Source organism: Phyllostomus hastatus, unplaced genomic scaffold (genome assembly GCF_019186645.2).
Source record: "Phyllostomus hastatus isolate PE091 unplaced genomic scaffold, TTU_PhHast_1.1 phas_contig_58, whole genome shotgun sequence".
NCBI classification, from domain to species: domain Eukaryota; kingdom Metazoa; phylum Chordata; class Mammalia; order Chiroptera; family Phyllostomidae; genus Phyllostomus; species Phyllostomus hastatus.
The window spans coordinates 22,826,449-22,850,937 of NW_025333916.1; the positions used below are offsets into that span (position 1 = coordinate 22,826,449).

At 34.7% G+C, this 24,489-nt stretch overlaps 1 protein-coding gene and 1 pseudogene across 1 annotated transcript in view; both read right to left on the reverse strand.

Moving 5' to 3' along the window:
* Nucleotides 1-24,489, reverse strand: part of FCHO2 (FCH and mu domain containing endocytic adaptor 2) — a 109,980-nt gene that overhangs the window by 62,395 nt on the left and 23,096 nt on the right. The window contains exons 3-7 of the mRNA XM_045847899.1: nucleotides 16,819-16,893; nucleotides 13,575-13,716; nucleotides 13,332-13,484; nucleotides 6,606-6,710; nucleotides 248-346 (exon numbers count right to left, since the gene is read on the reverse strand). Coding sequence (XP_045703855.1) covers nucleotides 248-346; nucleotides 6,606-6,710; nucleotides 13,332-13,484; nucleotides 13,575-13,716; nucleotides 16,819-16,893 — 574 coding nt within the window. The remainder of the gene's footprint in view (nucleotides 1-247; nucleotides 347-6,605; nucleotides 6,711-13,331; nucleotides 13,485-13,574; nucleotides 13,717-16,818; nucleotides 16,894-24,489) is intronic.
* On the reverse strand, nucleotides 11,609-12,707 carry LOC123824898 (annotated as a pseudogene).

Sequence of the window (24,489 nt, forward strand, 5' to 3'; positions counted from 1 at the left end):
AATATTTAAAAATTGATAACTTCATAGTTTTAATGTAAAGAGGACTAAACAGTTAATTTAAAAAATTAATTTGAATTATCATCCTTGGTAGCCACTCAAAAATCCAATTTATTTTATATTTAATATATGTGAATATGTATTTTTTTGCCTGAAATAATTCAGTAGCATGTTATGAGTTTTGGATTCTTAAAGAGCCATAAATAACCTAAAATTTTCAAGAATCAGTTCAACAGAAATAAAAACTTACCTGGCCTATTTGCAAATGAATTTCCTTTATAGCATTTGACAAGGATCCTATAATTTCCTTTATGTGAATGAGATGAGTTTCTTCAATGTCTTGAAATTTCTGAGTAGCAAATATAAAGTTATATATATAAAATATATATCTACACATATATACATATATGCTGAAATCAAAAGACCTTTTAGAAGTTATCTCAATACAGCTGACCAAATTTAGCCAGCTACCCATTATTACATAATTTTAGCCATGCTTCTAGACAAATGAGTTTAGTAAACACACTGAAATACAGCATGGAGAAAAGATAACTTTTTGTCATGTCATTTCTCAGGCAAGCATCAACTTTTCAGAGTTTGAAGATAATGCAAATTAAAACCTATAATCATGGTCAGAAAATAAAGAGACTCAGAAGATAAGAGTATCATAAAAGCCAAGGTAGAAGTGTTTCAAAAACTGAAAATCAATTAGTCACCAGAGCAAAACTGCAGTTTACTTCTGAAGACTTTAAAATCTAACCCATAGACTCTTAAAATGTCTTTCTAATCCTTGAAATGTTAACATGTAGTCTTCAAAAGAGATATTCTGTGGTCAAATAAATTCCGGGAGCCTGTAAACTCACTGAGCAGCTTCCATCTGAAGGTGGGGATGCATAAAGATCACCTGGGGAATGTTTTTAAACTACAAAACAGATCTTCCACTACAACCTGGGGGGTGGGAGTGGAAAGAGGTGAGAAAGTTGGAAAAAATTCCCAGATTATTCTGGTATTTATTCCCCAGTAAGAAAACCACTGCTAGACTTGGCCTTACAATAAATGTTAAAAACTCTGAAAATTACTAAAATAACAGAACTTGTTTTACTGTGTTTAAGCCCATGTTTTCCAAAATTCTCTGACCAAACAACTCTTTTTGTTTTCCTTTGTCTATGAATATCTATTAACATCTCACAGAACAATATTTCTCAAAACAGGATTTGAGAAATGCTGAACTAGCCATTTTCTTTCTTTCTTTTTTTCTTTTAGATTTTATTTATTTGTTTTTAGACAGAGGGGAAGGGAGAAAGGGACAGAAACATCAATGTGTGGTTGCCTCTCGGGCACCCCCCACTGGGAAACTGGCCCACAACCCAGGCATGTCCCCTGACTGGGGATTGAACCAGTGACCTTTTGGTTCATAGGCCAGCGCTCAATCCACTGAGCCACAGAGCCAGAGCAGCTGTTTTCAAACAAAATACATTTGCCATTTCTATTGCACAAGCCTGATTACCCTCCCCAATCCCCCAAATTAAATCAGTTCTAAGGAATAGGCCTAAATGTCTTGTTATTTTTCTCTGGTTAGTTTATCAAATTAAACTCCCTCACCCTGTATTTAATGTCCAGTTTTCTTCAGTACTGAGTTCCACAATCAAAAAATCACTAAGCCAAATGATCATGCTCATACTTGTGTTAAGACCCTGAACTTTAAAAAAAAATAAATAATGGTGCAATTACAGTTTTGACAGTAATGCTACAATAACCCAAACACTTTAATCAATTTTATTCATGAGGAATAGCAGACTTAAAATAGAATTCTTGTCTTGACTAATTTTGACCAAGTAAATGAGAATACCAACAATGCAAGATCCTGAATTAGTCTTAAGAACTCGGGAATATTCAGCAGAAGCATGATTCTATTTTATGTTCATATTATAAGAAGTCACCCTCAGCTTAAATTTATGTAATGTAATGAACAAAATATTGCATCGCAGACAGGTAGACCTAAATCTAGGAATGCGTGGTCAAAATGCCACTAATTGTATATGGATGACTCCTAATTCCAAGAAAACTCTGCTGGCCTTCTCATTCTCTTTTGAAACAGACACAATGAATAAAGCAGATCCCTAATTATTTAGAAAAATCTTGAGTATGAAGCCACACACAAATTCAACACACGATTCAGATGCAATTCTAAAATTGTGCTGAGTTGCTTTTGGTGAGGAGATGCTGCTAAATATCACAGTTCCTCAGTTAGTAAAGCAATTCTACAATGGGAATATACTTTTTTTTAATTATTTTTTTAAATTTTTTTAAAGATTTTATTTATTTTTAGAGAGGGAAGGGAGGGAGATAGAGAGAAAAAGAGAGAGAAACATCAATGTGCGGTTGCTGGGGGTTCTGGCCTGCAACCCAGGAATGTACCCTGGCTGGGAATCGAACCTGGGACACTTTGGTTCCCAGCCCACGCTCAATCCACTGAGCTACGCCAGCCAGGGCGAAAGTTCTTTTATATATATTCAAACAAGTTCTTTTATATATATTCAAACATTTAAGAGTATATTCTGCCCTGGCTGGCGTAGCTCAGTGGATTGAGCGTGGGCTGGGAACCAAAGTGTCCCAGGTTCGATTCCCAGCCAGGGTACATTCCTGGGTTGCAGGCCAGAACCCCCAGCAACCGCACATTGATGTTTCTCTCTCTCTCTCTCTCTCTCTCTCTCTCTCTCTCTCTCTCTCTCTCTCTCTCTCCCCCTCTCTACCTTCCCTCCCTAAAAATAAATAAATAAAAAAAAATTTAAAAAAAATATTAAAAAAAAAAAAAAGAACTTTCCTGAACAAATGAGATAGATTTTTCCTCCTTGGTAGTTCAGATTCACTGTTTGTATGTACTGTTTACATAAGTATATAAAAAGTACAATTCTTTATGCCACCGAAGATATATATAAAAGCACTCTAGTCCTAAATCCTTGCTTAAACAAATCTCAGTCTCCTAGCCATCAAACTATTTAAAGTAAACAAAACTCCATATTGTTTGAAGTTTTTTAAGTGTCTTTGACAGTGATAAAAATCATAAACACAAAGACAAGTCACAATTTTAATCATGCTTATTGTTAACCACAAATAAAAAAAATAAATCACAAATATTACAAGTACTTTCTAAACCGCTTTCACCCCAGGGACTCAATCTCCTTCCCCACTAGCAAATATAGGTTCCGCCACCCAAATCTGATTCTCATTAGACTGACAGGTCCCTTCCCACTGGGGTTAGATCAACCTGCTCAGCTTGGAACAAAAGGAAAGTGGAGATGTACAATAATTCTTTTCACTTCTAAACAACACAAGTTAAAGACAACTGTCTATTAACAAACAATAGTTAATCTGTTCTGCCAGGGTGTGTGTGTGTGGGGGGGGGGATGGAGATTAAGAGAGAGAGAACAAACACATTAGCACAGTATACCATCATCTTTATTCAAAAGCAGTATGGTTAATTATACATGTGATCAAATAAACTAATGTTCCCATCTTGGATACTGCAAGATAAACTAAACACCAATTTGGAAAACAAATGTAATAAGGAAGCAGAAGAGAAAGATAAGAAGAGGAAAAAAATGAATGCTTAAAATTCTTGAATACTTTTATAAAGTAATATAAACAAAAACCCCAAGTCTAGCAAATTCTAATTCCTGTTTCTCCAAAATAAATTGAAAGGAAAAATATTTTCATTAATAGAAACTAGTCATTTTGATGCAAAATTAACAAGTCAACAATTGCCTTATAAATGAGTGTTCTAATGATTTAAAAAACAAAAGGACACCTGCCAAAGTCTACAATGATCTTAACTTTTTATCTCACTAGAGTTGGAGCCTCAATTTGACACATCTAACTAACTATAAACCCTTCTCAAAATACTATCATTTCTCAGTTGCCATGTCATTACATTTCCCGGTTTTCTTCCTTCTTTGGCTTCTCCTACTTGGGTTTTAGCATCTCTTCTTCTATCAACCCATCAATGGTGAAACTCTGATTCTTGTGGCCCTTTCTTCCTCACACTCTGTCCAAAGGTGATGTCATTCTGGCGGCTTTGTGTCCTGGCAAACCCCTAATTTGTACAGACCCACAATACTTTATTCAAAACCTTTGGGGCCAGGTGTTTTGGAATTCAATATTTTGGATTTTTAAATGAAGACAATATAGTATTATTACCATATATTTCATAATACTACCAGCAGGATCTGCAGTGGTATCTATTTACCCAAAACATTAATATTTCTAAAGGAAAACATATATTTAGTCTAAGTAATATAAATAAAGACTATAGTCTCACATCAGTTTAAGTCAAGTGTTGCTGCAAAATGAGTTACAGAAAAAAGCTTTTGGTTTTTGGGGTTTCTGGAATCTAGAACTGTGGGTAAGGGACTGTGAACATTATGTCAGTCCAGCCTACTTAGATCCTCCAGAACTTCCCATTTGTTGTCTCTACTTCAGTACAGGCTATTCAAAACTGAACATCTGGTCCCAATCTGACCCCTCACACTAACAGTTCTTCATTTAGTCTTCCCCATTCATCTCTATCCATATAGACTTAGAAGCCAGAACCTAGAAGAGCTCTTGATCTCTCTAAAATTCTTCCATCCACTCCACTACTGCCATCTCCAAATGCAGCCACATCTCTCCCTCTCCAAGGCTGCCACACTGGCCCTCATCCTTCTCACTTCCCTACTAACTGCCTTCCAAAATGGACTCTTGACTCCTCTTTGGCCTCAGTATAACCTATTCTTCACAAAACTACCAGAATCATCTTGTAAAATGCAGGCCAGATCATATTATATGCTTGCATACCATCTTCCAGGATCTTCAAACTACTCTTAGAAGAAAATTCAAACTCTTACTAAAGGTTGGTTCTTGTCTATCTTTTCTTTAACCTCATACTTTACCATTATCTTTCTTTACTTTGTTACTAAGCATTTTTTACTTTATTTAATGTGACAGCTCTTTTACATCTCTGAGTCTTCATACCTATGGTCCCCAATGCCTGGAATACTCTGGCCCTGGAATGAATCTCTGGCTCATTCTCTAAGCCTCAAGTTTAAATGTCACTTCTCCAAAAATGCCTTTCCTAGCTCCCTAATCTAAATTAGGTCACTCCTAGTATTCTAGCTCATAGAAGCCTATTCTTTCCCCTTGCAATGCTGTAATAATTTATAGCTTTATATTTAGGCATGTATTTAATGTTTACCTCCTTCCTCTATACTCCTAAAGCAGGGAGATATTTGTTTTATTTACACAAACACAGTATACACCCAGCATTTAGCATGGTGCCCACAACATGGTTAGTAAAGATGAATCCATGTATGCCTATACACAAGCATGCAAGCCTTTTGGTTTGTGAGATATGAATCCTTCACCACTACCAGGGAGAAGGGTCTTTAGAGTCCAAACTGTCAGATTCATAACTTCTGCTTTCACACTTACTGAGTACCTACCAAGAACTGAGAATCGTTTTTAAGTGCTGAGAATATAGTAGTAAATAAATCACTCCCTGCTTTCCTGGAACTTACATGTTTATGGAGGAAGTCAGATAATGAAAAATATGGGTAATACTGGCTGGTGTGGCTCAGCTGGTTGGAGCATCATCCCATAAATCGAAAGGTTACAGGTTCAATTCCCAGTCAGGGCACATGCCTACATTGTGGGTTCTGTCCCTGGTAGGTACGTATATGAAGGGCAACCAAACAATGTTTCTCTCTTCCATCAATGTCTTTTCCTCTCTTTTTCTCTCCCCTTCTCTTTAAAAAATCAATAAACATGCCCTCAGATGAGGATTTAAAAAAAATGGGTAAAAGAACCAGTGTGTTTTACCATGTTTCTAGCCCCCTCAGACATGATGATTAAGAATAATGTTCTACGAAGAGGTTCCTCCACCAGCCTCAGTACCAGAGTGAAGCTGATGCAGCTGACCCATGATGGACAAATAGCATTAACACATAAACCCTTGGTACTGAAAGCCACTGAGAGCTGAGGGGTTCTTTTTCACCTCAGCATAACCAACCTATCATGACTAATACAATAAAATTCATGGTATGTTAGATAATGAAAAGGTGCTCCGAGGAAAAAAACAAGAAGACGAGGGTGGAGGTAAAGTTTTAGAAATGATTCATAAAATGCATCCACCTTAAACTTAGGCCCTTAATTAAAGGTTCTAAGAACATCAAATCCAATATAATTATCCCAAGCTTATGGAAGACAGATTTTTTTTATTGTTACTGCCTTCTCTCACTAAAATGGAAATTCTATTAAAGTAGTGAGTTTTGATTGTCTTGTTAACTGCTGTATTCTCAACATGGAGTCATTTTGAGTTTTCATCTTAACATTTGTCAATGTCCTCATTTTCCCCAACTCTCTTTAAACAATTTCTGATCTATCTGAATGATCCACTATAATTATTGCATCTTGGCTTTCATCTCCAAAATATGTATTTTTAAAATAGCATTATTAAAACATTGAGATTGTGTATTGTTAACACTTAAAAATGTTTAAATATTATAACAAAAATTATATTTGACCAGTAAACATAAATATCCTTTTGTAGATTTAAAGCCTTTTAAAATACCAACCTGAGCTGTTTCTGTCATTTTCTGTTCAAAATCAGCTTTTGCTAATGCATATTTTTCCACATAGAGTTTATAGGTATCTGTAGCTTTCTTAGATTTAACAGCTGCCTGTAACAAAACAAAAACATTTTGAACTACAAAATGACCTTTCTCCTTTTGATGTAAGTTAATATGAAATAACAATTTAATGCATTTTAAGGGATGTGGACTATGCTGAGATCAATATGACATAAAGTGATTATAGTATCTTTTTTCAAGTCCTCCTTAGTAATATTTTTTGTTGTAGTCACACAATAATGCAGAAATTAAATGCTGACCCAATAGAATGTGTTTTTGAAAAGTTAAATTCTCCTCGTTCTATAACCCAAACTGAGATCATATAACCAGATTATGATACAGTATAACTAAAATTTCAATGAACAAAAATGTGACACCACCATCAAAATATGCCTGACACTACTTTCTACATGTGTAAGTCTTCTTCCCTCAGCAACACACATGTGGTTCCATGGAAAGTCTGATTAATAACTATAAAGCTAGCTCAAAAGTTGAAAATACCAGTTTTCCTTGATGTCTGTTTCCATTATGCTCCAGCAAATCTATAAATTTCATTTTAGTCACAACCTATTTTTTCAAGATTTCTATTTTTTTAATTGTTACTACATTATTACAGTTGTAGTTCAAAGTTACTTATTCAGTAAGAACTTAGCATATTAAATATCAAGCAGTGAAGAAAATGAAGATAAACTATGCAGAAATCTTTTCCTCAATGACTTCATAAAAGACAATTCATTTCTACATGAACACCTAGAAATAGGTAGAAAGTAACAAAGAGACAGAAGTAAATATATTCTGTGGAAGACATTCAGGAAAGGGAAAAACTGAGTGTAACTTATAAACTGGCTAACAAGAAACTTGACCATTCTCAGAAGACTGATCAATTTGGACAAAGGAAGTTTGAAGAGGGAGAGTTGAAGAGTTTAAAGAAGATCTTTTAAAAAGCTACAGGATTTCCAGATTACAAAGATCTCTGTTTTCTTGACGAAGTAAAAGAAATTTTACTCTAAATTTTACATTCATTTTACTCTGCTAAAAGTAAAAGTAAAGGGCGGAAGTAATTTTAGGACTGTATAACTGGAACTACTCCTTAACTGTTAAAGAGCTGAAATTATATTCAGTCCTTTGAAGGCAACTATGAGGCTGATGTGACCCCCAGTGAAAATGAGTTTGACACCTCTGCTCTAGACTATAAATAATTATTTCACAATACTATTCATGATAATTAAAATTATAGGATTTGAAGTGATGGGAGGAAGTTCCTGAAGCATCACTTCCTCTTCCTCTACTCAGTCACTAGAATTCAAACTAGTTTTGATATTCAAATCTTTACTGAGTCAAGAGGGGCAGAAATATTCATTTTAAAATTTTATACTTAATCTTAGCGAAAAGGCCAAGAAATTAATTAATTAAAAAAATTTAAACCAACATATTTTATAACTTTTCCCCCCACAACATTCTTGTCACAATCTTGGTCCAACTATTCAACTCCTCATACAAACTTATTTATTCACTATTTCTGACTGTGAAATTACTGTCTTCATCTCAGAGGGTAAGAGCTAGATTTAACCCAGAATTGTAAACAGGTAAATCTTTTGGAACATACTTTTTGATAACAGGAAACTGTAAATTTTCTTTTTATCTTATTTGGAAGGATGAAGAAAAGTTACCCTTTTTAAATTCTAACTTACATTCTTTACATCAGCTGTCACTCTTTCAAGGTAAATATATTCCAGAGTATTAAGGAAATTACATACCAACTTAAGCATCTTGGAAGTGACAAAAGTAGTACTTGCTAATAGAAAAATAAAATTAAAACATTTTTGTTGACTTATGAGGTGTTTTAAATGATAAAAACATTTAAAGAAAATTAAGGTTATATAAAAGTAAGTAGAGGTAATTTAGAAAGTAATTGTACTGGAAAAATCTACATGTTTTAAAGTTGTATTTTATTGATTATGCTATTACAGTTGTCCTGATATCCCCACTTTGCACCCCCCCCCCCCGCCACTGAACACTCCCACCCCCTTCAGGCAATCCACACACCATTGTTCATGTCCATGGGTCATGAATTAAGTTCTTTGGTTACTCTATTTCCTATACTGTACCTTCCATCCCCTGGCTATTCTGTAACTACCTATTTGTACTTCTTAATACTCTCACCTCTTCACCCATTCCTTCACACCCCACTCTAATCTGGCAACCATAAAAATGCTCTCCATGTCCATGATTCTGTCTCTGTTCTTGTTTGCTTAGTTTGTTCTTTTAGATTCAATTGTTGATAGGTACGTATTTATTGCCATTTTACTGTTCATAGTTTTGATCTTTTTCTTAAATAAGTCCCCTTAACATATCATATAATAATGGTTTGGTGATGGTGAACTGCTTCAGTTTTTTCTCGTCTGGGAAGCTCTTCATTTGCCTTTTGATTATAAATGATAGCTTTGCTGAGTTGACCAATCCTGGCTGTAGGTCCCTGCTTTTCAGGACTTTGAGTATTTCTTACCAGTCCCTTCTAGCCTGCAAAATTTCTTTTGAGAAATCAGCTGAGTCTTATGGGAACTCCCCTCTAGGTAACTAACTGCCTTTTGCTACTTTTAAGAGTCTCTCTTTATCTTTAACCTTTGGTATTTTAATTCCGATGTCTCTTGGAGTGGGCCTCCTTGCATCCATCTTGTTTGGGACTCTCTGTGCTTCCTGGACCTGAATATCTATTTCCTTCACCAAATTAGGAAAGTTTTCTTTCATTACTTTTTTTTAAAGATTTTATTTATTTATTTTTAGAGAGGGGAAGGGAGGGAGAAAGAGAGGGAGAGAAATATCAATGTGTGGTTGCCCCTCACGAGGCCCCCACTGGGGACCTAGTCTGCAACCCAGGCATGTGCCGTGACTGGGAATCAAGCTGGTGACACTTGGTTCACAGCCCACACTCAATCCACTGAGCTACACCAGCCAGGGCTCTTTCATTACTTTTTCACATAGATTTCTAATACCATGCTCTTTCTCTTGTTCTGGTACCCCTATGATGTGAATGTTGACCTACTGAAGTTGTCCCACAGGGTGCTTACACTATCTTCATTTTTTTGGATTCTTTTTTTTTCTTGTTCTGATTGGTGGGGTTTTTTATTTTGTTTGTTTTGCTGTTGTTGTTGTTGCTTCCTTATGTTCCAAATCACTGATTTGATTCTCAGCTTCATCCACCGTACTGTTGTTTCCTGTAAATTGTTCTTTATTTCAGTTAGTAAATCCTTCGTTTCTGACTGGATTTTTTTTATGCTGTTGAGGTCCTCACTAAGTTCCTTGAACATCCTTATAACCAGTGTTTTGAACTCCATATCTGATAGGTCACTTATACCCATTTCATTTAGCTCTTTTTCTGGAGTTTTGATCTGTTCTTTCATTTGGGCCATGTTTCTTTGCCTCCTCAATTTAGTGGCCTCCCTGTGTTTGCTTCTGTGTATTAGATACAGCTGCTCTGACTCCATCTTAGTAGTGTAGCCTATGTAGAAAAGGCACCTGTAAATTGTGTGGGGCAGAGCCTTAGATAATTGCCAGGGCTGGGCAACCCACTTCACCTCTTTGTGGCTCTGTATGTGGGGTTAAGGGGTTCAGAGAGGGGGCAATGCCACTGCCTGGGATCTGGAGGACTGCCTGGAATTCCACCTGCTTCCAGTCACCTCACCCGCCTCCCATGTGAGATTAGCGCCCTTACAACTGTTGCTCTGGGTTTGTGTACACTGTAAGACCATGCAGGCCCTTTGACAAAAATCCAGCAGTTTCTTCTGCTACTCCAGCCCCCACTGGTTTTTACAGCCAGAGGTAATGGAGGTTTATCTTCCCAGTGCTGGAACCCTGGGCTGTGCAGTCTGGCCTGAGGCTAGAATGGCTCGCTCCCAAGGTATCCCTCCTGGTTTTTATCCACCACACATGAATGTGGGGCCCACCGTCACCACTCCCGCCTCTCCACCCTGTCTCCACAACTCCACCCCTCCTATCTGTCTGGATGAATGTGGCTTCTTTAAATCCTTGGTTGTCTGGCTTCCATACATCTCAGTTTTCTGATGGTTCTGGGTGTTACATGTTTTTGAGATCTCATTGTAATTCTTTCCATAGTTGTGCAAGGAGGTGAAGTGTGTCTACCTATGCCTCCATCTTGACTGGAAGTCTTAATGTTCTTTAATGTAAGTTTATATTGACTTATCTCTTTGAACCTCAATACAAATGTTTTTGTTCATCTGTTTCATAAATTTAAATTTCACCTGGATTGAGTTCTCATTCCAACTGTTAAGTTTATTGGTGTCTTAGTATTAGATTTCTTAGCTGTGCTCTAGAATTTTGGCTATTTGCTCATTTCAAATGGGAGGTTTCTTTTTTCTCCCTTTCTCTCTCCAGCAATACTGCTGGACAACTCCACACAATACAGTGTAAATGGTAACTCCTAGAATTCTGTTAGGCTCTACTCCTTATGCTCACCCATTCCGATTTAGCAGTTTTCAGGTTATCTCCTGCCAGTCCTCCAAGGCCCCAGTTTAGTATCAGTCTTATAAAAGTAGTTTTTAATTACTTACCCAGAAAAATATTGGGGATATAACCAAAACAGTCATGAACTGGTTCCTTGGCTCGACTGATTTGTGGTCAGAATTATACCCCCAAACCCCAACTTCTAATAAAGCTTTAGCCCTACTCAACAACCCAAGAGCCTTTTTCTTTCTCTACCTTTAGCTTTATACAGTAAGCAGTGCTCCTTGTGATTATCTTTTTGCTCCTTATTTTTCTTTTCTTAAAACTGAAAACTGATGAAGTGTGTGTTAGAAAAAATACAGAAAAACTGTGGCTTCAGCTCAACCTGACAGTGTCAAAGAGTCTGTCACTATCAGTCTTGAAATAATCCTGCTGTTCAGACTAATTATCAAAAACAGTCCATTTCTCCTTCCTTTCCTTATTCCAGATCAGGGCCTGAAAGTGGTACTTGTCAAACAGTTCCTAGACATGTCCCATCCATGGAAAGCATACCACAGCAATAGGATGGAACAGACAACAATCACTCCACCCAGGATTAGTGAGTCTAGTCTCTTCCTAAAGTTGATTCACTGGATCAGGCTGTTGTTCACAGCAGGAAAACAATTAGCCAGTGTTCACTGTGCTCTGAATCGATTTCAACATTCCTCTCTGTCAAGTCTTATTTTCTTCTGTTGCCATAGCAATGCTTACTGCCTCTTCTACTAGATGATCTGAGTTTCAAAGGTGATCATATTCTTTCAAAAACAGTTCAGTACTTCTGTTATTTACTCCAGACCCACTTTTATATGACTCAATATCCTTTTGTACTGATTCCATGAGATCCTCCCTTTCCTATATTTCCATAAAATTTGCTTTGGTTTTATAAAATTCATGTGCATAGTCCTGTAGTATAAAGTCTGTCACTGTAATACATGCCTCAGTGCTGCACTCAAGGAGGGAACACCCACACTGTGGATATATTCTCCCATTTTTTCACTTCCTCCTGTAAGCCTTGCCAAAAGCTGGTCAACCTCAATCGCTATTTAAAAGGGGTGTTGTGTCAAGAGCTTTACCTGTCGTGTCTTCCAACTCAGCACTAGTTTCAGATCAAGTTCATTTTCCAGCTGTCCAGCCTATTTCCTGAGATCTTCCCATTAATTGTTTGTCCTTGCGAATATCTTAAGTATGGAATATGCAGTCCACTTTACCACACAAAAGCCAAAATACACTGCCTAACTTAGGACTTTGAGTCCTACAAGCCTACACAATCAACCTCTACATGCCACTTCAGGTTTCTAGTCCATTTCTGGTTTACAAAGGTAGTATTCTTTTTGGACCTTGTTATTTGTTGTTTTCCCTTTTTATATCTCATTCATAATTGTGATGTCTGGAATGGGGGTTGTTTTTAAACTGCAAACTTATAATGCCTCTTTTCTCTCCTCCTCCCAATTTTTATTTATTACACCGACATTAAAGAAAATATATTACACCGAATTCCATCAACTGTTTTGATTCTTCTATGTTCTCTTTTAGTTTCTGCCCATGCATGCACACTTTCATAGTTATGATAATTGTAATATGGTTACAATTTGGTTTTCTTTTCATTGGATATTTCAAATACTTTACAAAGTTTCAAAATTGTCACTCCCTACAGCTCATTCCTAATAGAAACTATACCACATCAAACAAATGAATGGTTACGCTGTTTTGAAAGGGGGAAAAAACCTACTTTCAATTAAAACACAAGTGGGGAAAGGGTTGTGGTTTACCACAGTACTACATAAATGTGCTCACAGTCAGCAATAAATCGACCACAATCTTTAAAGCTTATCTTCAGCTATCTATGCCTTTGTAAATACACCAAATTCTTGCTTCAAAAAATTTTTACCTCATTATTAAATCTTATTCCAAGCAGTATCTCATCAATTACATTATAAATATATCCTATAATGTGTCACTGAAAAAAAGAAATCATTCCTGTTTATATATATGCTAAGTTATTTACCATATACAACATATTACAAACCTACTTCTGTTTCACTCAGGTAGGTCACTAACACTCAAAGGTACAGTGTAATCTCAAATATGAGATCATTCATGAGTGAAGATCAAATGCATTCTTATATTCAACAGTGCTTTGAAACCTCAGAGGAATTATTTTATTATAATTACCTTTTCTATTTCTCTTTGTGTAGCTCCTTCCTTTTTCAAACGTTCTTGTTCTACACACTTGGCATTGTAATTTTCCTTAGATTTCTGGAGGGCCTGAGTTATGCTCTGAATGGTTTGAACAGCTTCCAGAGTTCCTGCAACTTCTTCTTTAGTCTGTTTGGTATGAAATGATTCATCAAAAATGATGAAACTATAGGACAACAATATCTGACCAATCAATCCTTTAACAAGAAAAAGTGATACCTTTTTATGAGACTTTACTTGTTCTTCTCCATACTTCTGAACTTCCTTTATTAATTCTTGTAATTTTCTAACAAGATCCAAGTGACAATTAGCTAATTTCTCTGTAGATGTTTTGAACACATCCCACACTGGTGCAAATGTTCTAAGGGAGAGAAAACATGAAAATAATTTACTTATAAAAAAGTTTAAGGCTCCAAAATAGAACCAGCAAAATTAATGCTATATTCAGCCATTTTAATTAGGCAAAAGATAAAATTAAAATAAATTAAAAATTAAATGACTGATAGACTGATCTTACTTCTTAAATCCTTGGCTAATGAAATATTTCTGGACCTCAGATATACAGAAATAGGTTAACTACTTATCACATGTCTGGCCATGGCCTTCACTTAATTATGTTATTTTCTGAGTCGATTTGGCTATTCAGACTTGTATCAGAAGCATTTCTAATCACTGTCTCCATTCAAAATGCTTCATCAATAATAAAAGTTCCTTTAAATTTAAACATCTAAAAGTTAAAACTTGCACATGACTTTTTTAGTGCCTTCATCCTTAATAATTATACAGAATAATTTTAAAACTGTTATCTAAAACCTTTGGAGGCATTATCATTTTACCTATCTGAGTACTTCAACAAATGCTAAGAGAATCCCCTTTCTACTACATGGAACAGTATGCATGACATACTTTCCTACCACCTTTTCTCATTATTGAGGATTTAATATTTTCAGCAGGTTCAATTACTTCCAAGAATTATTTGCTATACTGTAACAACTTTAGATAGTAAAGGATTCCAATGATTAATTTAAACTAAGTTGGTCAATAGAGAACAACCTAAGAATAATTTTATCCAATACTTTCCTCAGGTGCTTCCTAAAATATGTTCAACAGCACTTGCTTTGTTCTGTGACAAAACTTCTAACAGAAAACAAAACAAATAGCAGCAATAATCACTAAGTCAAAAGGACAGAGAAACCACTTATCCTAATATGTACTCTATGCCAATTATTGCATTTCCTACCCAGTAGGAAAGCTAAAAATGCTCATTTTAAGCAATAGTAAATACATTCAAAAGAGAATTTTAAAAATACTTAGAACTGTCCAGATTAGATCTCACTTCACACTTTAAAATCTCTCATCAGCTCCAAATCTGGCACACAGTTAGACGGAAACTTTTGAGAGAAAAAGGACACGTAAAATGTATCCACTTGCTACAGCACTAAGTGATGTACAGACTTGTATCTCACTTCATGTAAACCTGATACATGATAGTCTAGACTTCACAAAGCAGATAAGAGAGGAGTGTCCCTTTACTTTACCAAAGGATTCTTTATAGTGAAAAGCGGTTCAACGTAAAACTTCTTTAACTACAGGTTTAAGAAATTTCAAATATCATTTCATTTACAAAAGTTTAATACATACAACTTTTTTATAGCCAAGTAATACACATGTATGTATAATAAATGTTTATTAAGAAAGAAAACAGACAAATACAAAATATATTTAAATGCAACTAAATACAGAAAGATAAAATTCAGATTCTTGCCTAAATATGCAGCAGTAAACAAAAAAATATTAATATTTAAAATCTCTGTGATCTTGAAATGACATTAACACAAAAAAATAAAACATCACCTATTATTTCTGAAAAGCACACATTCCAAAGACAGAAATGCTGTCAGTAACTTTACTATCAGGAAACACAGCTAAAGTCAACTTGTGTTTTTTCTATCTCCCATTTGGTGATTAAAAATAGGTTAGAATTTCCTACAATACACCATGGCCAGCCCTGATTGGTGTGGTTCAGTTGGTTGGGCATCATCCGGCAAAGCAAAGAAGGTCGCTGGTTGGATCCCTGGTCAGGGCACATGCCTGGGTTGCTGGCCTTGTGAGAGGCGACTGATTGATGTTTCTCTCACACATCGATGTTTTTCTCCCTCTCTTTCTCCCTCCCTTTCCCCTGTCTCTGAAAACAAATAAATAAAATCTTTTTTTTCTACTTATTTTCTGACCCTTCCACTGCGGTTAATAAAGAAGAAATTATGTTTTAGAAGAGGCATGTTCAAATAGAGGGTCCAAAAATAGAAGGGTACCAGAAAAGTAAGGCGAGAGATGAAAAAAAGAATAATGAAGTTATATTGAGAGAGTAGAGGGGAAAGAACTGGAGAAGGACTGGGAGGAAAGAAACAAAAAGTAACTAAATACCAGTCCCTGCTCTCCTCATCAGAAAAAGGCGATAGCTCCCAGTCCTTCCCAGCCAGTGCACATGGTTACAAAAGGTTCTGTTAGCTGTGGCTGTCAGCACTTACACAATGGACAGTGTTGCTACCCTGTGAATGAACTGAGAGTCCAATTCCTCTTTATCCAGGCCACAAAGCAGAAAGACTTTTATTTAAACTCACTCAACGCAACTAGAGAGTACTTTCATAAAGTCATTCTTAAACAGTTTTTTGAATCACAAAACCATGTCAATCTGATAGCTGGTATAGACCCTCTTTATCAGAAATGAGTTAATAACACATACACAAAATTTCACATAAAGTTTCAGGGGATTCAGAGATTTATCAGAAACCCATAAGAAGATGAATCTTTTACTAAATATCACTATAAAAATCTTTATGTGTTAGACACATTATTTTCACATCTGAGCTAAAATAAAACCTCTCCCCCAAATTTTAGATAATTAAATCAGATGAAGTATTCCTTCCATAGTTATTATGGTTCAAATTATATAATTATTCTTCCCAGAATTGTTATGGCTACAAGCAAATGTCATTTTAAATATATTCTTATTAGTATTTATTTTCTGAAGAGTGCATTTCTTCAACACAAATTCTTTAAAAGATTTAATGATGGTCTATAAAAATCAAGAGACATTTTAAATGCATTTTAGCATTTTAATAGTTTGAGTTTTTAAAGATCATTGTTCCACAGTATTTAAATTAACCTACAGAAAATTTGAATATCATGCATTACACATATTTATAATCTCCAAATTACACTACTGAATATGTTGTTTAATAAAAGGGAAAAAAATAAGTTTCACATGTTCTGACTGCTTTAATTCAGCAAGTTCAATTACATTTTCAAGCAAGTCAAGAATATAGTCACAGATACATTTTAAATAAGTACATTATTATATATTTTACATTTATGAGTTATTATATCCTCAATAAAACCTAATATTCTGAAGAACGTTGCCAGATAAACACTGAAAAAGAGTTCACCAAAGAAATGAACTCACCCAAGTTGTGAATAATTGCTTGCAGATTTTGCTAGTTTTGTCATTGACCTGGAGTACGCCTCTTCTATTGTAGCTCTGTTAAATGAAATTTCCGTGTTATAGTATCTCTTGTTTAATAACCAAACACATAGGAAAGTTATGAAAATACAATTAAAACTGTAGAAACAAAAAGATAACTCCAATTACACATTAAAAATAGGCAGGTATGTTGGTCATGAATTTCTGGCCTATCTTTAGATGTCCTTTGTGCACATCTACTTAAAGAACTAGTCTGGTACAGAACTAAAATAATTTATATCACCAAGAAACTTATATGAAGTCACCACTCTTTTATTTTTAGTACCAAAGATTATTTAAACAGAAAACAAGAGTGCTGCTTCTTGTATTCTCGCTCTCTCTATAAACTGATTCAGTGAAAAATCATTTATGTTTAACAGTATATATAATATAGTTTGATTATTCTTCAACATTGTGATTTCATTATTACATACATTTGATAGAACAAGAGACTGATAACAGTCTTTTGTATAATACTAAATATGAATTATTAGCAAGTCTGAAATCCTGAACTTCAGGGCTTAATATATTTTGTGATTAGATCTAAAATAATAATAAATATGTCACACTAGAATGCTGTTTCTTATATAACTACTATTTACCTTATAGGATTTCAGGCTTTAAAAGAAGTATCAACCAAAGTCATTAAGTATAGGATAAAAAAAAATTTTCCTGTAAACACATAACATACAAAATATGAGGCTATCCTGGCCTTCACACTATAAAACTTAAGTTCTATCTTACCTCTCCTTTATTACCCTGTCACTTCTGAATCTGTGCTACCCTTAGCAGTGTAACAGGTCCACAACCACCAATGCCCTTCCATTTACTTTGATAGGTTCAACAAACTTACTACTTTCAATGTCCAAATCCAGATCTCCACACTGCTCTCAGTTTGTTTAATATCTAAATGTCTCAAGCACAACTCTACTTAGGTATCTTAATCACCTCAAACTCAGATTATCTAAACTAAGCTTATCTCCAAATTCTCTTCCCACCCCGTATCTATAACCCACTCTCTAAGGAAAAGGAACCATTAAAAGGATATGCCACTCACTGCGGGAACTGTGACTTTTTCTGCTCCTTTAAATTTTTTTGTCTTTTTAGTATAGTAAATTACAAAGGTGGTACTAGGATAATCTAAAAAACTAGTACAGAAATATTAATATCTCAATGGGTAAGTTTTAACGGCAAGACAAAAAGGGATTCAATTTCCAGTAATAGTGATCTGATAGAAAAACCTCCCAATGAGGAAAACTAGAAAAGCACTGGGCGGGGGGGGGAGGCAGTGACTAAAAGGCATCTGAGAACTAGAACTAAAGAGGTAGTTAAGAATCAGTAGGCCAAGATCCCAGAGAAGAATGTCCAGAGAAGTGAGTCAGATATGTAGGGCAGCTTTTCCCTTGAGGGCATGGAGAAGAGGTAGCTAAGACTGAGAAGTGGAGCAGAGCTTTTCACAGCCTCGAAGGGTAGGAGACAAAATTATAGATTCAGACCTGCCAAAGGTTTTTGGAAGCATGGGAAACTCCATGCCCTTTAAAGTTGAGACTCCAAGACTAAGGATGAACAATCAACAGGCGAACCTTCAAAGGGACTGCAACCCATCTCTTTTCAAATCCTGTTACTGTATTCTATGTGCATGCCTTATACACATTTGTGTAGCACCACCAGGCACATGAGGAGACAAGACACAATGAAGAAAAATCAACAGGAACAAATTAGCAATGTTTCAAAAGTTGAGATTATAAAACCTAGACCTGATGAGTTTATATATTATGTTCAAGGAGATGGCTGATTAAATCAAGAATTTCTTAAAGAGAACTAGAAATCATTTTTTAAAAGTGGAGGACAACACAGGAAATTTGACAAAAAAACAAACAAATTCTATATGTGAAAAACACAGAAGTTAACATCTCAATGGGTAAGTTTTACCAGCAGACTGAATACACTGCAGTGAGAATTAGTAAAGTGGAAGAGAGGTAAGAAGAATCTCTTGAAATAAAGCTCAAAGAGACCAAGCATGGAAAAGAAAAGAGAAATAAAGGACTAAGGACAAAGCAAAAAATTCCGACATATATGTGCAAAAAGAAAACAAGTGGGTCAGAAAAACTATTACAGAGATAAAAATGGAGTATTTTCCAAAACTGACAAAAGATACCAAACTAGAGATCCAAGTAGCCCAACAAACCTTAAGAGGATAAATAACAAGATAACTACACCTAGTCATACCATAGTAAAACTGCTGAAAATCAAAGACATTAAAGCAAACTACGAAACTATAAAACTCTTAGAAAATAACACAGGAGAAAACTTGGCTGACGTTGGTTATAGTGATGGTCTTTTTAGATACAATGCCAAAGACCCAACCTACAAAAAAAAAAATTCTTAAACTGGACTTCATTAAAATGTAAATTTCTACTCTACGAAAGAAAATGTCAAGAAAATGAGAAGACAAGTCAGTGACTGAGAAAAGCTATTTGCAAAAGACACACCTGGAAAAAGAACTGTTATCGCAAATATACAAAGAACTCTTAAAACTCAACAATAGGAAAACAGCTTAATACTCCCCTGTTCAAAGAAGGAAACCTTACCTTTTGTGACAACATGAGTGGACCTGGACATTATTATGCTAAGTGCAATTATTAAGCCAGTCAAACAGAGAACGACAAATACCATATGATTTCACTTATATGTGGTATCTAATGAACAAAATAAACTTGACGAACAAAACAGAAACAGAGGCATGGATACATGGAACACACTGACAGATGTTGGGAGGAGGAGAGATGGAGTGACAGAATGAAAGAAGGTGAATGGATTAGCTAAAGAACATATGTGCACAACTCACAGACACACAAAACAGTGTGGTGATGGCTAGAGGGAGAAGGGGCTAGGGCTGAGTGGAGGTGGACAAAAGGGGAGGGAGAAAGGGGACAGCTGTAATAATGTGAACAATAAAAATAAAGTTAAAAAATAAAAATAAATAAAATATTTTAAAAAGAAAACAGACTAATATAAAAAAAATGAACCAAAGATCTTAACAGACACCTCTCCAAAAAAAGATAAACAGATGGCAAAGAAGCATGCAAAAAGATGTTCCACATCATATGTCATCAGGAAAATGTGAATTAAAATAAAGAGATACCACTAAATACTTATTAAAATGGCTAAAGTTTGAAACCCTGGTAACACCAAATACTGGCAAGGATGTGGAACAAAAAGAACTCTCATTCATTACTGGTGGGCATTCAAAATGATACAGCCACTAGAGAAGGTAGTTTTCGCAGTTTTTTACAATACTGAACATACACTTACCCCAAGCAACTGTGTTCCTTGGTATCTATCCAAAGGAGCTGAAAACTTATGTATACACAATAACCTACACATGGATGTTTACAGCAGCTTTATACACAATGGTCAAAACTTAGAAACAACCAAGATGTCTTTCATTAGGTGAATGAATAAACAAACTGTGGTAAATTCACACAAAATGAGCTATAAGCCAGAAAAGACATGGAGGAACCTTACATACATATTACTAAGTAAAAAAAGCCAATCTAAAAAGGTTATTACATACTGTATGATTCCAACTATATGATATTCTGGAAAAGGCAAAACTATGAAAACAATAAAATAGAACACAGAGGATTCTTAGGACAGTCAAAATACTCTGCATGACATTATAATGACAGATACATGCCATCACACATTTGTCCAACCAGTAGAATACACAATACTAAGAGTGAACCCCAAGGGAAACTCTGGTCTCTTGGTAATTATTACATGTCAATAAAGGTTCATCCTGGTTTAAAAAAATACCATTCTAGTTTGTAATGCTGATAATAGAGGAGGCTATTGCATGCATGGGGGAGGGGGCATACAGGAAATCTCTGTATCTTCCTCTCAATTTTGTTGCAAACATAAAAGTGCTCTAAAAAAATAGTTTTTTTTAAGTCTACCAACCAAAATTTTATACCCAGCAAAAATATAAATGGAAGTAAACCCCTAATGAAATAATGGACTTAGGTGATCATCAATGGCTATTATCACAAAACAGATACAACCACATTTTATATGCCTCCTAAGGAAGTACACACCACCACCTAGTAAGTAGTCTTGTCAAAACACAGAACTGACTGTGATCATCACACTGCTAGATTTAAGTGACAATTTAGGAGAAATATAGGGGTAAAGGAAAATGCTGAATAGAAGTACAAATGTACAATTAGTATATTCTAGGATGTAGGACCCGCTACAGAACAAATAATCTAGTTTCCTCAACAAAAACAAAAGTTAAAGATCAGCTAGGGAGATCTACAAATTAAGAGATTCAAAAATCATACCAACCAAAGAAAATGTGTAAGTCTCGCTGGGATCCATACTGGAGGAAATCAACTACATGTACTCTGTGTATATATGACAATCAGGGAACATTGAGCATTGACTAGGTATTTGGTGATACTAAGGAATTAATACAGTATTTTTATCATGTTATGGCAATAGTTTTTTAAAAAAGCCCTTACTTTCTTATAGATACCTGTGAAATGCTAATGGATAAAATGTAATTTTTCTGAATCTAAGATTTGCTTCAAAATTCAGTAACAGTGACAGAGGATAGAGAGAACAAGACTGGCCATGGCTTGGTAACTGCTGAACCTCAGTGGTTGCAACATGGGGGTTCATTGTATTAAATTCACAACTCCTGTATGAGTTTTATATATGTTTGAAATTATCCATAAAAGTATAATAAAAAGTTTTCTAAATGAAAATAAAGATATGATCAGACTAACAAAAACTGAGAATTCATCACCAGGAAATACACACTAAAGAGAATATAAAAAAGATGTTTTTAAAACAGAAGAAAAATGATCTAGGACAATATATCAGGAAAAAAGTAAATAACTTTAATAAATCTAAATAATAACTATACAAAATACTAAGAACATAGAAGAATAAAATACATAACAACCTGAAAACAAATCAGCTGGATTAGATATTAGAATACTTTTTTAATAATTATTACTAATTTTGATAGATGAATAGTTATTTCAGTCCTTAGCTGTTATAGAATACTATGTACATAAGTATTTATAGACATAATAATTTCATGCCAGAGAACTGCTTTAAACAATACTGGCAAATATTAGTAACTGTTGAAACTATAGTTCATTACTTAGTGGTTTATAACACATTCTCTATTTCTGACCAAGTCTGAAATTTTCCATAATAAAGTTAAAGAAATATAAAACAAAAATGTCATGCAAGTATATATTTCCACAAGAAAAAAGTTTTTTTAATTAAAAACATTTAATTACCATAGTAAAAAGTGACATACATACACGAAAATGGCATATAAGGTACATGTTAGGAGGTGGTAGTGTTATAAGCTCCCTACGTTTGCAGGAAGAGGGCAAAAATATTATTATAATTAGATGATAACAGGTCAAGGAAGTGTGTTATAATCTCTAGGATAACCACTAAGAGAACAATAGAGAAGGGTTATTACTTCTAAGCTAAGAAAGGAAAACAATTTTTTTTTAAAAAGCCCAAAAGGCAAGAAAGAGGAAAAATATAAAGCAAACTGGAAATAGAAAACAAATACTAAAATAGTACAGGAGCTGGCAAACTACAGTACCATCAGCCAAATCTGGCCTGTTGCTTGTTTTTATAAATAAAATCTTATTAAAACATAGCTATGTTCATTTGTTTACACGTTGACTATGGCTGCTTTTGTACTAAAAGAGCACAGCTGAATAGCTGTAACAGAAATCAGATGGCACACAGCCTAAAATATTTATTTTCTGGACCTATACAAAAAAGTTGGACAACCTGAGACAATAGATTTGAAACCAAATATTCTGTAGTTATACCAAATGTAATTTACTAAATATTCCAATGAAAAGATTAAGAGTGCTGCCCTAGGCCTCCCTGACTGCTGCTGATCATCAGTGGGCTGGGCACTGTCCCACAAACTGACAGGTCATGGGTTTGATTCCCGGACAGGGCACATACCTGGGTTGTGGGCCAGGTCCTCAGTTAGGGGCATGCAAGAGGCAACAGATTGATGTTCTCTCACTCATTGATGTTTCTTTCCCTCTCTTGCTCCCTACATTCCCCTCTCTTTAGAAATATATAAGTAAAATCTTAAAAAAAAAAAAAATTTGTCGCCCTGACTGGTGTGGCGGAAAGGTTGTTGGCTTGGTTGCCGTTCGATTCCCAGTCAGGGCACTTGCCTGGGTTGCAGGTTAGGTACCAAGATTGGGGCACATAACAGAGGCAACTGATTTCTCTCCCTATCTCTCTTTTTCCGTCCCTTACCATCTCTCTAAAAACAAATAAATATATAAAAAAAGATAAAGATTTGTCAAAGTGGCTTTAAAAATAAGAAACACATTTAAACCACAAGGACATGGCAAAGAAAAAACAAATATACCATGCAAACACTAACCCAAAGCAAAATGGTAACATTATAATAACAAAAATGTAGACTTCAAGACAAAAAACAGTGCAAGAGCCATGAGGACACTACATAATGATAAAAATTTCAATTCGCCTGAAGATGTAATAGTTCTAAATTACATCCCCTTAATAATATGACCTGAACTATACAATTAAAGCAAAAACTGACAGAACTACATGAATAAAGAAAAATCAGGATCAAGATGATTTTCAATACAACTTTCTCTGGAACTGATAAAATAAGCAGGATTAAAAAAAAGAAAAACAGTGAGGATAAAAGAAATTAACAACAGAATTCAGAAACTTACCATAATAAATACACATAGAACTCTATAGCTAACAAATATAAAATACAGTTTTTCAGGTACATGCAGGTATTTACCAAAATTGACTCTTTCGTAATCCATAAACTAAGGGTCAACAAATTTCAAAACACTGAAACCATACAGATTATGTTCTCCAATCACAATGCAATTAAGCTTGTAACCATTAGCAAAAATATACTTTTAAAAATCAACACATTTGGAAATTAAGAAATACACTTCTAAATGACCCACAACACAAGGAAGAAAGCACAATGCAACAAAATATACTCACATTAAAACTCATTAGAATAAAAATCCTAACTTGAAATTAGGGGGTACAACAAAAACAATGCTCAAGGGAAATTCATAGACCTACATAAGTATATCGGAAAAGAAAGAGGGTTGAGAATCATTAATTTAAGCATCCATCCTCAAAGTTAGAAAAATAACAGCAAACTGAACACACAGAAAATCAAAGGAAATAAGGCATAGAAGTTGATGAAATAAAAAATAAATATATAATACAAAAAGAGAGACTCAATAAATCCTTATGAACCAATGTCAGCCCAATGAATTTAATAAAAATTGTAAAAAGTAAAAAAACAAAAAAAAAAAACAACCAAACCCAATAGTTGGTTGTTTATAAAAACTATTAAAATCAACAAATGCTGAATGAGACTGATCATAAAAAAAAGAGAGAAGACACAAATACCAATATTAGGAATGAAAAGTGGGACATCCGTATAGATGTTGCAGATATTTAAAAAGTTCGTTAAAAGATATTAACTTTTTCCCAATAAATTTGAAATTTTACATGAAATGAAAAAATTCCTTTAAAATGTATCTTACA